This window comes from Quercus lobata, chromosome 3 (genome assembly GCF_001633185.2).
Source record: "Quercus lobata isolate SW786 chromosome 3, ValleyOak3.0 Primary Assembly, whole genome shotgun sequence".
NCBI lineage: Eukaryota > Viridiplantae > Streptophyta > Magnoliopsida > Fagales > Fagaceae > Quercus > Quercus lobata.
Genome location: NC_044906.1, coordinates 55,403,996 through 55,419,389, shown reverse-complemented (window position 1 = coordinate 55,419,389; position 15,394 = coordinate 55,403,996). Strand labels below are relative to the sequence as shown.

The window sequence follows — 15,394 nt, the reverse complement described above, 5'->3', positions numbered from 1 at the left end:
ATAACCTGTATGATATTGTAAACATTCATGGGAGACTCAGCACATATATATGCAACACATAAAAAATACAATCCACGTCATATGCAAAGTTTGACAAGAATGGATTTGTATTTTTCTTAACATAGTGCCATAAATGTTACTATTATTAGCTATAAGTCACAATCATATCTTCTCATATCATGCCAAATGACATTTGGATCGCATGCTTGTCTATGATTGAATGCATGGACCCATACAAAAAAAAATATCTCATAATTATTTCAAATTAATTATAACCGGTAGTACGTCCCCTAATTTTTTAACATAAGCTATAAATTAATTTATATTCCATTAAAAGTCTAAAGGCTAGCTCATTCCATATGGTTTATATTTTACTTCCATATAGTACTTATTTGTTTTATCCACAATACCTCATCAATGTCATAGTTGCCGTTGTAATTTGTAAATGCTTAAGCAATACCAATAGTTAGGAAAAGTATTAGGAGTTAAAGTTTCAGACAATGATGTCTTTAGCCTATATATCGAATCTTCTTTAACCTTAGATTGGAAATAAAAAGGGTTATTGTGATTTATAAGACACATATCAAAGCATCGAAGGTAATTGTCAGTTAGAGAGGAAGGTTTTATTGCCTCTCTTGATTATCTCACCTTTAATCACTATTTCTACTTTTTTTTCATGCAATGAGATCTTTGTATTACTGATGGTCTCTCATAATTATTCATTTGCATTGTTACCAACAAAAAGTGAAACTTTTTTGTTACTATGAGAAGATAATTAATTAAGATTGTAAGTCACCCGTTCATATTCCTAAATTCCGAGAAAGTAAGCAAAAATCATGTGTCTAGGACACTTGGGGGTAGAAAGTACTAACAACATTATAGAGTTTATTAAATGAAAAAAAATCTAGTACCACAACATTTTGTGTCACAACTTTGATGTAGTAGACAAAAATATATATATATATATATATATATATATAGTAGATTCATGTGAAAGTAATAATTAGTCAATCACAAATTGTCATATAAAATAGTTATAGTGAAGGATGTGGTCTTAAAATTTCTCTCGCTAAACTATGTAAGCAAGGTTTTACTTACACCCATATGGACTAGGAATGACACGAGTGTCACACTGTTTGCTAAACTGTGTAAAAGGAACGTTTCGACTTATGTTTAAGAATATATATATATTGTTGGTCTGATGTTCATTCGTCTGTTGATGAAGGGTTAGAGGTAGCTTAATAATTTGAACATGTCCTGAAAAAAAAAATTTTTAAAATACAAAAACAAAAACAAACAAACCTCAACTAATAATAGAAATGCATCTCATCAAAATTAAAATAAAGCAAATAATAATAGAAGTGCATGTGCACAAAATATACGCAATATATCATATTCTTTTGTTAATTAGGTTCCCCTCAAAAAACAAGGTTTGTTAGTTAGGTCTAAAGCCTCACGGTGTAATTCATTTGTCATAGCATGAGGAAGGATTTGCCATATCTATGTTACTGTTGCGAAAGCAAAAACTCAAATACTAACCAATTTATAAGAAAGAGCCACCAGATTCTCATATATGAATGATAGTAAAAATATATTAAGCTTTAGAAAGATTTCCAAAATAAACAATGAACAAAGAAAAAGAAAAAGAAAAATAGGCACAAACGCATAAACAAACTTGAAAATACAAATATGATGTAGAAATATTCTCACAGCTCAAAATTAGTCAATTAAAACTGATAGGCCAAAAACACATTGACCCCTTGTGATGAATTAATTGATTAATTAGCCAAGTTTATTAATTAATCAAATTAACATGCAAAGCGCATAGTAGCACAAACAAATCACTAATTAACTAAAATATGCAATGGAAAGTAAATTGACATGATAATTTGTTTACGAATGGGGAAAACTTACACGGCAAAAACCCCACCGGATGATTTTAAGGTCACCACTCTCGAAAATCCACTATTATCAAAACAAGCGGTTACAAGTAAAGGAATCCTAGTACCTTATACCAACCTACAGTTGAACCATTACCCCTATACCCAATTGGACTTGTTCTATAGTAATAATCTCTCATTTTCAATGCACGGCTCCTAGTACATGACCAACCAATTGTGCAAATCTCAATACGCGACTTGATCACCAACTTAAGAAGGATGTTGGCTGCAAAGTTCTTCTGTTCATCACACGATGAAGATCATGAAATTGCTTGGTTACAAAACCCTTTGGTGTACAAACAAAGTAGCTTCTTCAAGAAATAGGGCAAACTAGGTTTCCGATCACACTCGTCTTCACACTATAGAATTGTGCTCTTGTGCAACTTGTATCACCTTTTACGGCCCTTAAAATAATTATTATATATGTTTAGGGTTGTGAGAAAAGAAAGCCCAAACACACATTCACGGATTGGATGAAAATCTGAACTTCATAAATTTAGACAAATACCCTATCTGTCGAGCAGCTATCGAGTGTCGGGCTGAAACAGCTCTTTTTAAACCTCGATAGATGCTAGTTGTCGAGCTTTAAAATCCTGCACTTTCTGACTTGATTCTTGGACAGACTTGCATAGCTTTAACATTTGAACTTGAAACTTTATTTCTTGAAACATTAAACACATCCTAGATCTACCAAATTACAAGTAAAGCGCGTTTTGTCAAAAGATTAGCTAATTACATAAAATAGTGACATATGTTCCTATCATTGAATCACATATGTCCTAACAAAAGCCATAACCAACTTAAATGGGATTTAAATTCTAGCCACGGGCGGACAATTATACCTGAAAATGAGTTATTATTAAACTTCCTTACAATCACTTATATAATTCAATTCGAAATAGTAAATACTTGATATGGGACTTAGTATATATCTACATGACACACACTTAAAAAATCCAATCAACTCAAAGCATCACAACAATGATTTTATTCCCTTGAAGATATTTTTAAAAATAAATTTCCCCTTAAGAATTAAGATAGTGCAATGGATGTTACTCCTATAGTCCTATTAGTTATAAGTCCCAACCATATCTTATCAAATTAATCATGCTAAATGACATTCAACTCACATGCTTTTGTATGATTCTAACTCCCATGCTTTTGTCATGGGCCTTATAATTGAATTGGCACATTTCCATGCACAAAGTGCTTGGGGGTAGGGGTAGGGCTATCCACAAGTCGGGTCGGATCAGGTTTTAGGTTAACCCACACACAACTCGATTGAATCAAGTGAAAGAATAATGGACCCATTTCTGACCGAATAATCGGGTCAGACCCGGTACCTCGGGTCATTGGTTGGGCGATCGGAGTTGTCAAGTGACTTCGGATCTGAAGGAAAAACCCAAAGAAATCAAATAAAAAACACTAAAAGTCTAACTATGCATAGAGTCACAATCATAAACCCAAAGAAGTGAAGAACACAAACAGAAGCACAGAGAGAAATATAGCAGCAGACATTCACAATCCAAAGACCCATGAGACTGAAACGACGAAATTGAAAACAAATAGCACCAGCAAGACAACAAACCCAAAGATCTATGATATTGAAAGCTTGAAACGAAGAAAGAAGCAGAGATGAAAATGAAAATCAAACTATGAGAACGAGAAAAGTAAGAACCCATTACGCCACAGTGAGTAGCAACGGAGTTGAATCGGCATCGAAGGTGAGCTGGAGACACTGCGACTACGACAATGGTAGATCAGGCCTACGAACTGAAGAAGAAGAACTGTGAAGCCTAAGAAACAAGAATCTGAGATGGTTGACTTGAATAATATAGATCTAATGTGAAGGGAGCTAAATGGGTTTTATTCCATTGTGATAAATATTTCGGTCGGATTGAGTCCTTCAGATCAGGAATCTTGAGGCCCAAACTCAAACTAAATACCCGATTTTTCAAAGTAGCAAACCGCCACACAACCCGGATGGATATTAGATCCACCAGTGGGGCTTCGAGTCGGATCGGGTGGGTCGAGTTTTCCGGATTGCTGGACAGTCCTACTTAGGGGTCTAGGGAGAAAGGGTTTGAACTGCAAAGTTAGCAATATATTGTAATTATCTCTATAAAAAAAAGCTCGCATTCTTTTGTATGATTGAACATGGACACATAAAAAAAGAAGTATTGTGTAGTTATTTCCAATTAATTATAACTAGTGGCGGGCCCGTGCGATACGCAAATAATGTTGTAAATTGCTATATGATAATGTTATGTAGAATGTGGAACATATGTTTAAGTAATAACATGAAGTAACATATTTTTATTTACTCAAAATAAAATTGTAGTTAAATTTTCAATTAGAATTATACCAATGGCATTTGCTAATTAGTTACATGTTGTATCAATAAAATGTTTCATTTAACATAACATTTATCCACAACTCCACAAATTGTAGATGACTACAATAAAACAAAACTCTCTTGAAGTTAAATAGGGGCACCACTAATTGTCCTTGAGCGAAACCAATTAAAGTTACATGCTACATCAAAACAATTTTCTTTAACGTAACATTTATCTTCAGCTCCACAAATTGCAAAAAACTTCAATAAAAACAAAAAAATGAAGTACCAACTCACTTTTAGTTTAATAGGGATGACACTAAATGTCACCAAACAAAATAGAAAAAAAGAAATCGTTGGACTTAGGAAAGTACTAATTGCATATGGCACTCTTCATTTGCTTAGTTTTTTTTCTACATACAAAACTAAGGTGGTGTGCTTTCAAAGAAACTAACTATCACAACTTGATATAAAGGAAATTAGAAACCTTGATATCAAAGACATGTACCTCATAATCTTTGTCTGAGACCCCAACATCGCCATTCACATCCAGTGGAGCGATATCCCTCTACTCGTGAACAACAAACACAGACATCAAAACACGTCAAATTGTGCCCACAACTAAAACAATAGTACCTATACTAAATAAGTTTGACATTAAGTCCTTAACATCGACACAGTAAGCAACAAAAAATAAATAAATCAGAGAGCTTTAAAAAAATCCATGCATTCTACTCTCACTACTTCCATTACCACGTAGAACCAACCCTGCTTCTTCCTCGGTGAGACTTTGTTCCATGTGGAGATTTATATAACAGTAAAGTAAAATCACAAAAGTTAATGTTAAAGGTAATTTCATCCTATTATTCATTTCTAGCTATTAGGGGCTGGCAAATAAAATAGGAGGTATGTTATCAAAATCAAATTTTAAAAAAAGAATATAAAAAAAAAAGAGCAAAACACTTAGGCATTTTAACAAACACTCTGCGTGCAAATACCCATTTAATATTCAAGTAGACAACAGTACTATTTAAATAATAAAAAAGAGAGAAGAAAATAGAAGCCAAAAAATACCTTGAGTTTAGCCAAAAAGGAATGAAGTTTGAATCTGATGATGTAAAAGCAAATTGGCATATATGGAGGAAGCAAGACAAAGTGGGAGAATAAAATCAGAGGTATATAATGGCGTTTGGGTTATTCTTCAAAAAACAATGCACCGGTTCAGTTTTCTTTGTCCAACGAGCTATAAACCTATAACAGGTTTTTATAACATGCAAATAATGAGAGAAACTCTTTAATTTCAAAAAATAAATAAATAGTGGAAGAGTCCAATGCTGAAGTCCAAAAGACTAAAAACGTTGAAATCTTTTAATCTTCAGAATTGATTGACTAAATCGATCACTACATTAAGACTACAAATCCTAGTTTTGAAATGAGCTAAACGTGGGAACAATCAATTACTATCATACAAATGTGGGGACAATCAATAGAGTTACACTTGGGCTGTAATTTGCTCTAATTTGTCATCTTAATGGGCTTCTTGCCTTTAGGACAGGAATATTTTGCAAAAGCAAAAATTTCAATCTGATAGTTTTTAAACCCCTTAAAACCACAATTAGATTAACCTAGATAATTAACCAAGTTGTTACTTAGTCCAAATTAAGAAATCTAGGTTATCACAATCAAAACAATCATATCATGCAAAGCAGCGAAAAGATAAATAAATCAATGATATGATCACCTAGGAAACCAAATCGGTAAAAACCTGGGGAGGATTTAACCTAATTATCCTCAAGGTAAACCTAAATCCACTATGAAAGAATCGAAGTTGTTCAACAAGACTTAGACCACTAACATCCTATTGTTACCCACCAGTAGAAACTTACTAACACGTCCACGTGTAAACTCCGAAACCACGGACTCATTTTTTCTTGGATTCTCCAGCAAGTACAAGCACAAGCACAAGCACACCCGCTTGTGTTTCTTTAAGTTCTTATGGCAGCAACTGAATGATCATCAAGCTCTTGAAGAAATCTCCTTCTTGATAATCCTAAGCTTATGTAAAGGAAAGTTTCTCACAGATCTCACAAGAGATTTACACAAACAGCAATATAAGCAACACTAAAACGTAGTTAGGGTTTGCCTTATATACCTAAGGCAAATTACAAAACCCTAAACGTTTTAAAACAAACTATGGCTGAGTTGGAATTCTGCAAAAAACGCATCTAACCCGATTTTCGATTGATCGAGCCTAAGCTTCGATCGATCGAACCAGGTCGAGAAACATAATTAATTTCTGCATCTGCTTATTCCAACTTTACATAAATGAACAAACTTTGAGCAAGTCTAAACACGACTAAACATCTTGTTTTGATCATGATTTGCCAACAATACACATTAGAGTTCTAAATACATAAGATCCTAAGTCTTTAGAACCTAACACAATCAATTTAGCTAAGGTTTATGACAAGAAGATAGGGAAATTTGACTTAGCTAGCTTGTAGCCTTCTGATTAAGGAGGTGAATTAAGAACTTTTGGTCAAGGATTCCCATCTTGGTTAGGGGAAATTTGACCAATTAAAAAGTAGTTCAACAATTAGGACGAGTTTCTGATATGTAAGGACACTGCTAAGTCTCAATATCCATAATCCAAGAGAAAAGAAAGGTACACAGATATGACAAAAATAATTCAGATTCACTTAGAAAACATAAATTAGCCTTCATTTTCTTTCTTGAAAAAACTAAACCAAACTCATTACAATCAATTAAATGAAGTAGGCTTCAAATCAAGTCCAAAGCACTCGGATTAGAAGAAGCAAATTCAAGAAGCTCTGCATCACGCTCAAATACAGCCATGTCTTGCTCTTCCAAAGTGACAAATACTTCAACCCCATTCCCACTTCTTGTATCCATCAAGAGGATAGCACCATTGATCGCACACCTAGCAACAGTCACCCATATTGGCTTTCCCCACCCAAAATCCGCATCATATAATGGAAAATGACACCAACTGCTACTTGTATATACAACTTGATTACCACCAATGAATAACTTTCTTGACTCTTTCAAATTCTCTTTTATGGTTGACAACCATTCTTCCCCCCTAAACTTTTTCGCATAAGTGTTGCAAAAATTTGCCATGCTTTCTTTAATTTGACCCACCAAACCATGCAACTCTATATCACTCTCCCCCTCCATTGTTAATACTGCAAAAAGGGAAGCCACGTTTCCCATACTATTTTCCGGCAAAGGTGGTTCCACCCTTTTACGCATGTTAATTGTTTGGAGTAACAGGGTTGGTTTTGTGGAACCAGAACTTGATCTAGATGCAGAAATTGCACATTTATAAATAAGTGCAGTCACAACTTCAACACGTGTGGGATTTTTCACTTTGTCCCCAACTATGGCCTTAAGGGCAGCTATCTTAGAGGCATCAAATACGAACCTTTTGGAGAAACTGCTTCCTTCTTTAGTAACAGCTTCTGGTAGAATTGGTAGATCACCTTGTGGGAACATAGAAGCCAAGTTGAACTCAGGAGACAATTTTCTATCTGGGTTACGAGTCATAGTGGCCCAATCATTGATGAACGAGGCCATTGTGGCTGCGTCTCCAACCTTGTGTGACAAGCACACACCAATGGCCATACCTCCACAGTCAAAGTAGCTTATCTGGACAGCCACTAAGCTTCTCAACTTTGAATCTTTCCACTGCAAATCATCTGGAAATAACAGGTTTATTGTCTCAGCTTTTGGGTTCTCGAGGATTCCAGATAGCATACATTTGATTCGAGCTTCTAAAAACACCACTCCTTCATCGTTACAGTCAATAGAAACTCTCTCTCTAACTCTACCGGCAAATGGGTAGTAAAAAGAAAGAGTTTTAGATAGGGAATTCTTAAGCTGACTTGATGTATCAGAGCAACACTTTGGGTAGAAATAAACTATTGGAACATAAAGATAAGGAGAGCGCTGATCAAACAAAGAGAAGCTGTGAGTTCTGAGGTGAGGCGGGGTTGGAGAAGAGGGTTTGATGGTTTCCCTTGATATAATTTCAGGCTGCATGATTTTCAGACCTTTTTTTTTTTTTTTGTATACGCTAATGTGCAAATCTTATCTGAAGAAAATGCTAGGCTCTATCGGTTTATATCATTGCCTGTAATTTCCCTCTACATTAAAGATAAACACATAAGGTTATATAAATCATTTTCCTTTCTAACAAAAAAAAAAAAAAATCATTTTCCAAATATATTATAACTAACGTACGTACGAATTTTATTTAATACCCTGTTGTTGTTTTTTTAAATATTCAGGGTACAATTGACAAAGCCCACGAAGAAGGGAATCTTTTTGTCCAACTCTTGGGAATATTTGGTGTCAAGCAAACAGAGGGGCTACACGGTTCGATTTGCAAGCCCCAATAACATGTCAAGTGCAACTATAAGCCAACAGAGTCAGACAACAAAAGGCAATAGTTTCGTGCAGGCTTAGACCAAAATGTGATTCCTTTTGCATAAACCAAAATGTGTCGGAGGCTTGGGTGTAAGAAGAATGAGTTATTTTAATACAGCACTCTCGGAAATATTAATTAGGTTACTTTAATAGAGAGCAATAGTTTCATGCAGGCTAGACCAACTAGTTCTTGCTTCTTTTGTTTAGTACAATTTTTCCACCACCATGTGACACGATTCTATATATTGGTAACCCACGCCACCTCAAGATTATGGGCTAACTCTCTTTCAAGCCCAAAAAGCCTTAGTTTTTATACAATTACATGAATTAGACTTTCTTTCTAAGAATCCATGTATTTTGACTTGATTATGCAAAAAATCGTCAGTCAGGTCACTCGTCTAATTCAGAGTTTTGGATGAGTCTGGTAGAATCTGCAAGATAAAGAAAGTTAATCTAAGAGACAACCGGGTTGTACCTGAAGAAAGAGCCTCCAATGTTTAAGTTAGTATTAGTCTATATATTTTGTATATAGATAGTAGTCTTGTAATATATTTTGACGTACCTTATCAAGTGAGATGGATTGTCCCTTTTATAGGTGATTTGTATAGCTGTTGTGTACATAAATGTTTTCATGTACATAATTGCAGGTAATTATTTTCCTGTGTGTGACAGCTTTTGTTTTAATGGAAGTTTAAGTTGGATAAGTAACGGTCGTCATTAACTATAATTGCAGGTAATTATTTTCCTGTGTGTGACAGCTTTTGTTTTAATGGAAGTTTAACGGTCGTCATTAACTAGGCTTTATTGCTAACCTCATGGTTGATAACCTCTCCACTTCACCGAATGTGTTCATGGCCTCATTTATTTATTTTTTTAATTGAAAGATAGCGCACATCTTCTCTACAAATTACTCTTTAAATGCAGGTATATACCTCTTTTATGCTTCCGGTTCTAGAAAGCATTCCATGAATCTTCAATGGCATTTCTCAAATCTCAATCAGTCATTATATACGTACAGGTCTCAAGCTTTTAGCTTGGCCAACAAATTCAACGTTGAGTTATGATATCTCATATCGTCATGGGTGACGGACTGAATATGAAACAGCCAACCTATGAAGTTGAAATTTACTCTCTTAATAGTAAATAGCATGCAACGGAAACAGCATATATTTTCTCCTCTTTCTTGGTGACTTTCGTACCCCTTTTAATAGTAATAATCATAATATATTCTACAGTTGATCAACTACTTCTTGAACTTGGCGTTTTTCTTAGGTAAAATAAGAATGAACTTTCTTCAACCCTGAGACCCTGTCTAATTCCCTTATAGCAATTGGACTTGGACAACGGTTTTATCAATCTCTCTAGATGATTTCATGACTTGAGAGAGTGATTTAATAATACATTCGTATCCAACTGAGTATAAATAAAAATAATCACGTCCGGCTTCTAAAATTATTGCACAACTAAAACCTACAAATTATTTTGGAATGGAACTCTGGAACTACAAAATAATATATATAAAATCTGCAAGCCTTTCACAAACTAAATAGATTAAGAAAAAAAGAGTATGAGATTTCTTTAGCAATCATGGAGATCAATATTGTTAGGTTCTAAAGACTTAGGTTTTTATGTATTTAGAACTCTAATGTGTATTATTGGCAAACCATAATCAAAACAATGTATTTAGTAGTGTTTAGTCTTGCTCAAAGTTGTATCTTTTATGTAAAGTTGAAATCGAGCTAATGCAGAAGTTACTATGCATTTCGGCCTGGCTCGATCAATCGAATCTCGGGCAGAATGCGTTTTTCTACAAATTTCCAACTCAGCCCTAGTTGTTTAAAACGTTTAGGGTTTTATAATTTGTCCTAAGTATAAAAGACAAACCCTAGCCATGTTTTAGTGTTGCTCATATTGCTATTTATGTAAATCTCTTGTGAGATCTAGAGGAGCTTTCCTTTACACAAACTTAAGGTTTTCAAGGAAGAGATTTTATCTACACCTTGATGATCAACTCGGTTGCTGCCATTGAAGTTTAAAGAAACACAAGTGGGTGTGCTTGTATCTGGTGGTGAATCCAAGAAAGAAGGAGTCCGTGGATTCGGAGTTTGCACGTGGTCATGTCAGTAAGTTCTACTAGTGAGTAGTAATAAGAAGTCGAGCGTGGGGGCTTGTAAGTCTTATTGTATGAACTTCAATTCTTTCAAGATAGTGGATTCAAGTTTACCTTAAGGATAGCTAGGTTAAATCCTCCCTAGGTTTTTACCAATTTGGTTTCCTGGGTGATCATATCTTTGTGTTATTTATCTTTCCGCTGCTTTGCATGATATGATCTTTGTGATTGTGATAACCTAGATTTGTTAAATTGGACTAAGTAACTACTTGTCTAATTAACTAGGTTAATTCAATTGTGTTTTAAGGGATCTAAAAACCATCAAGTGGTATCAAAGCGGGTTGCTCTCTTGTTGTTGATCTTTTGATCACTGAGCTGATCCTTGACCCCTGTTGTCATGGAACATAGACACTCTCTAGTTATTCCTCCTCACTTTGATGGGAATAATTATGCTCATTGGAAAGTAAGGATGAAAGCATTCCTAAAATTGATTGATGAGAGAGTCTGGAACTCCGTTGAATACGAATGGGAGAAGCCCACTACTCCTGTTAGTGAGTGGGAAACTTCTCAAAAAGAAGCAGCTTCGTTCAATAGCAAGGCCATGAATGCTATCTTTAATGTTGTTTCTATGGGGGAATTTAAGAGAATCTCTAATGTTGAGGTTGCTCATACTGCTTGGAATATCCTCTAGACTGTGCATGAAGACACAAAGGCTGTCAAAATCAATAAATTGCAGTAATTGACTTCAAAATTTGAAAGCATTAGGATGTCTGATGATGAATCTTTTGATGAATTCTATGCTAAATTGAATGATATTGTTAATTCTGCTTTTAACTTGGGTGAAATCTATGATCAACCTAAAATTGTTAGGAAGATTCTTAGATCTTTAACTGAAAACTTTAGACCCAAGGTGACTGCCATTACTGAAAGTAAGGATGTGGACTCCATCCCTGTTGATGACCTTGTAGGATCTCTTCAATCTTATAAGTTGGACCTACCCAAAACTACCAAATCCAAATCAATGACTCTTAAGTCAGTTGATGATGTTGAGGTTGGTGGATTTGATGATGAGCTCTCTGCTATAGAGATTGCTTACCTTGCCAAGAATTTTAGAAACTTTCTCAGGAATAGTAACAGAAAGGCAAGAGGCACGAACACTGCTGAACCTATAAACTTTAGGAAGAATGATCCCATTAAGGTTAACAATAATGATAAACCTAGAAAAAAAGTAGGTCAATCTTCTAATAATTCTATGGGTCCTCAGTGTTTTGGATGTCAAGGGTATGGTCACATGAAATCTGAATGTCCTACCTATTTGAAGTCTAAGGGTAAGGCTATGACTGTAACCCTTAATGATGGTGAAGTTTCTAACAATGAGTCTGATTGTGACGAGGATGGAAATTTCATTACTTTCACTGCTACTGCTGTAGTCAATGAGAGCATATCTGTTGAAGAGAACCTTTCTGATGGGGAACTCCCTGAGGATGCAGATCTTCAAGAAGTCTATAATAAACTTTGCAAAGTTGCTACAAAGGATGCTATGAATGTTGAACTTGGTCTGAAGAAAATTGAATATCTTGAGCTTGATAAGAAGAATTTGCTTGTAAAACTGTTTGATGCTAATGAACTTTTGAACAATGTGAAAACTGAGAATATGCTTTTACTTGATAAAGTAAAATCTTTGGAACTTGATTTATCTGTTGCTAGATCTGTTAGTTCTAAACTTGATCAAATGCTGAGTGTTCAAAAGTCTCCTTCTGACAAATCTGGATTAGGTTATGTTGAAAGCATCTCTGTGTCTGCTCCCCATTCCACAAACTTTGTCCCTTCATCTTCTTCTGAACCTTCTGTGACTGAGATTGTAAGTGAAACTATCAAACCTCTTGTGAGTAAGGTTGTCAAACCCATAGAAGTTTCATCATCTAGGAAGATTAAGGTTGATCTGAAAGAGTCTAAACCTAAGAAGCCTACCCTATCTAAGGACAAGACACATGATAAACCTGCATGGGTTTGTCACTTTTGTGGAAAGTCTAGACACATACATCCAAACTGTTACAAGCTGCAAGCTGTAAAGAGAGCAAACAAACCAAAAGTACCTGTGCCTCAAGCACAAGATCCTATGGTACTCATTGGTGAATTGGTAAAGGCTTTAAACCTTTATTCTAATCTTGGAGTTAGTAATCATTCCCATGTGAATAAAAACTCCAATGCTCATGGTACATCTAAAAGGTTTTGGATGCAAAAGACTCGAACTAATTAAGTCTTTCTAACATGGTCCTTGTGCTTCATTACTCTATCATTTGTGACCATTTTTTTTGGTTTTGTGTTCTTTTGTTTCTAGGTTTTGCATTGCATAACATTCATGCATTTCATTCTAGGTGTTTTTTTTTAATTAAAAAAAAAAAAAAAAAAGGAAGCAAATTGTATTTTGTTCTATTTTCTTGGTCTTTGAGAACAAGGTTGGTCAATTTATTTTCACATAACATGTCTTTTGTACCTTGTTTAGCCTTGATGAGCTTACTTATTGCATTTTACTAGTTGAAGTTTTGTAGTGCATGTTGTGTGGGAAAGATGTTTATGGTTTTTGATCATTTTGTCTTGATCTTGATGTCACATGCTTTTGGCTGTCGGACTTGAACTTTTAGAGAAAGGCATAAATAACCATCTCACCATTGTTCACTAGCCAATCATGAACACCTTAGTGCATATCGTAAGATTTTGTGCTCGAGAAAGTGTAGCACATGCACAAAAAGAATATAAGGTGTACCCTCAGTTTAATTACTTATTACTTAAAATTGGTGTGTACCATTAGGCTTGATGCCAAATCACATAATTAAAATTGGTGTATACATTATCCTGACTTTTTAATAAGTTTCTGAATAAATTAAAATTAGTGTGTATATTATGAGGCATAATTTAAGAAACTTACATGATTGCAAGCTTATGATCTAGGAGATGTGGGAGTTATATGATGTAACTCTTTAGGTGATAGTCTCTTTTAAATTCTACGTGATGAATTTTGTAGACTTTATGATTAATTGCTATTCACATATCACCTCACATGTATCTCAAGTTTTTACTAGTTGCACACACTACACAAGTTACTCTTTGTTAAGCATTGTACATGTTATTGTGTGTGTTTATGGTCTAACCAACCAAGTTTTGCAAATACTTTGAATTTTGTGCAAAATTGATTTGATGCTTGAAAATTTATGGAGAATGCAAGAAATTTTAATTTTGGAAATTTTGGGCTTAAATTCTTATTTTTGAAAATCATATCATCACATACTCATGCATTTTGTTCCTCAATTTCAATGCTTTGAGTTGTTCCTAAATGTTTTTTTTCAAAAACTGTGTTTTTCCTCAAATTTAGTGAGCCTCTGCCAGTTTCGATTGATCTATTCTATTTTTCGATCAATTGAAATTTTTTAAAAATGTTTTCACGAGCCTTTGTCTGTTTCAATCGATCGAAACTGTTTTTCAATCAATCGAAACTCGTGAATCAGGTTTTTAAAAACTCAGATTTGACTTGTTCAAATCACTTTTTCACAACTTTTGCAAACTTTTTTCTCTCTCTCCGACTAGGCAAGGCTCCACTAAATTTTTTTGTCGTTTTCCTCCATTTTTCTTGCAAGGAATCTCTCTCCCTAAGCTGGTATGTCCATTGTACCCTTTCTTTTTCATTTATTTTTTGTTTTACATGCATTTTTTAATGCATTGAAGGGTTATTTTCAGACTTAGCATATTTTGGAATTGATCATTGGGTTTTTGTTCTAGGATGTTATAATCATGATCCTTGTGGTTTAATTTGATCAATTTTGTGGTTTTTGAGAAATTGAAAATTCTAGGACTTGTAATTAACCCGAATTGGGGATTTTGTTCAAATTTGGCTAAATTGATGAAATTGGCTTGTCGATTTGATGTAACTGGTCATTATTTTCTGAAATCTATGTTTTATGATGATCAATTAGTCAATATCTTTCAAATTGATCAAGTGGTTTTTCAAAATTTTAGGGTTTTTGTGTTAGAAACTCTATGCTCAAGCCAATTTTGTGAATTTGAACTTATTTGAACTTAATTGCACTGCATTAGGACATGCATCATGCCATTTAATTTGTTCATGCATCATATAGATTTTTGTTCTATATTTTTTTTTTGTGCTAACTTGCAGTCTGCCCTTAGTGTTTTTTTTTTGTTTTGTTCCTTTGCTTTGTGTCTTGGTCCTTATCCTAGCACTATGCCTAGGAAAACGAGAGCCCATAGGACCCCTTCCACTTCCTCTGAGTCTCCCTCTAGGAGTGAGGTGTTTAGGAATGATAAAAGTAGAGAGGCCTTTGAGACTTTGAACTGTAAGCGTAAGATTTAGGTTGAACGTGCTGTGATTTTAGATGAGATTGATCCAGCCATTAGGGCTAACTTTGAGTCTAGAGGTTGGTTGTCTCTCTTAGAGATAGATCATCCACCCCCGACCGCCCTGATTAGAGAGTTCTTCTCGAATCTCTCTTGCCACGTTTATGATTCCAACACCCTAGTTAGGAGTTGGATACGAGGTGTTGAGTT

The 15,394-nt window shown here is 34.7% G+C and overlaps 1 protein-coding gene across 1 annotated transcript; it reads right to left on the bottom strand.

Annotated features, from left to right (window-relative positions):
* Window positions 1–7,056: 7,056 nt before the first annotated feature.
* LOC115981095 (acylsugar acyltransferase 3-like) lies at window positions 7,057–9,707 on the bottom strand. Its single transcript, XM_031103281.1, has 3 exons — window positions 9,657–9,707; window positions 8,429–8,441; window positions 7,057–8,348 (listed from the first exon to the last, which is right to left on the bottom strand). The coding sequence occupies exons 1-3, from the start codon at window positions 9,705–9,707 to the stop codon at window positions 7,057–7,059; spliced, it is 1,356 nt and encodes a 451-aa protein (XP_030959141.1).
* Between the last annotated feature and the right edge of the window lie 5,687 nt (window positions 9,708–15,394).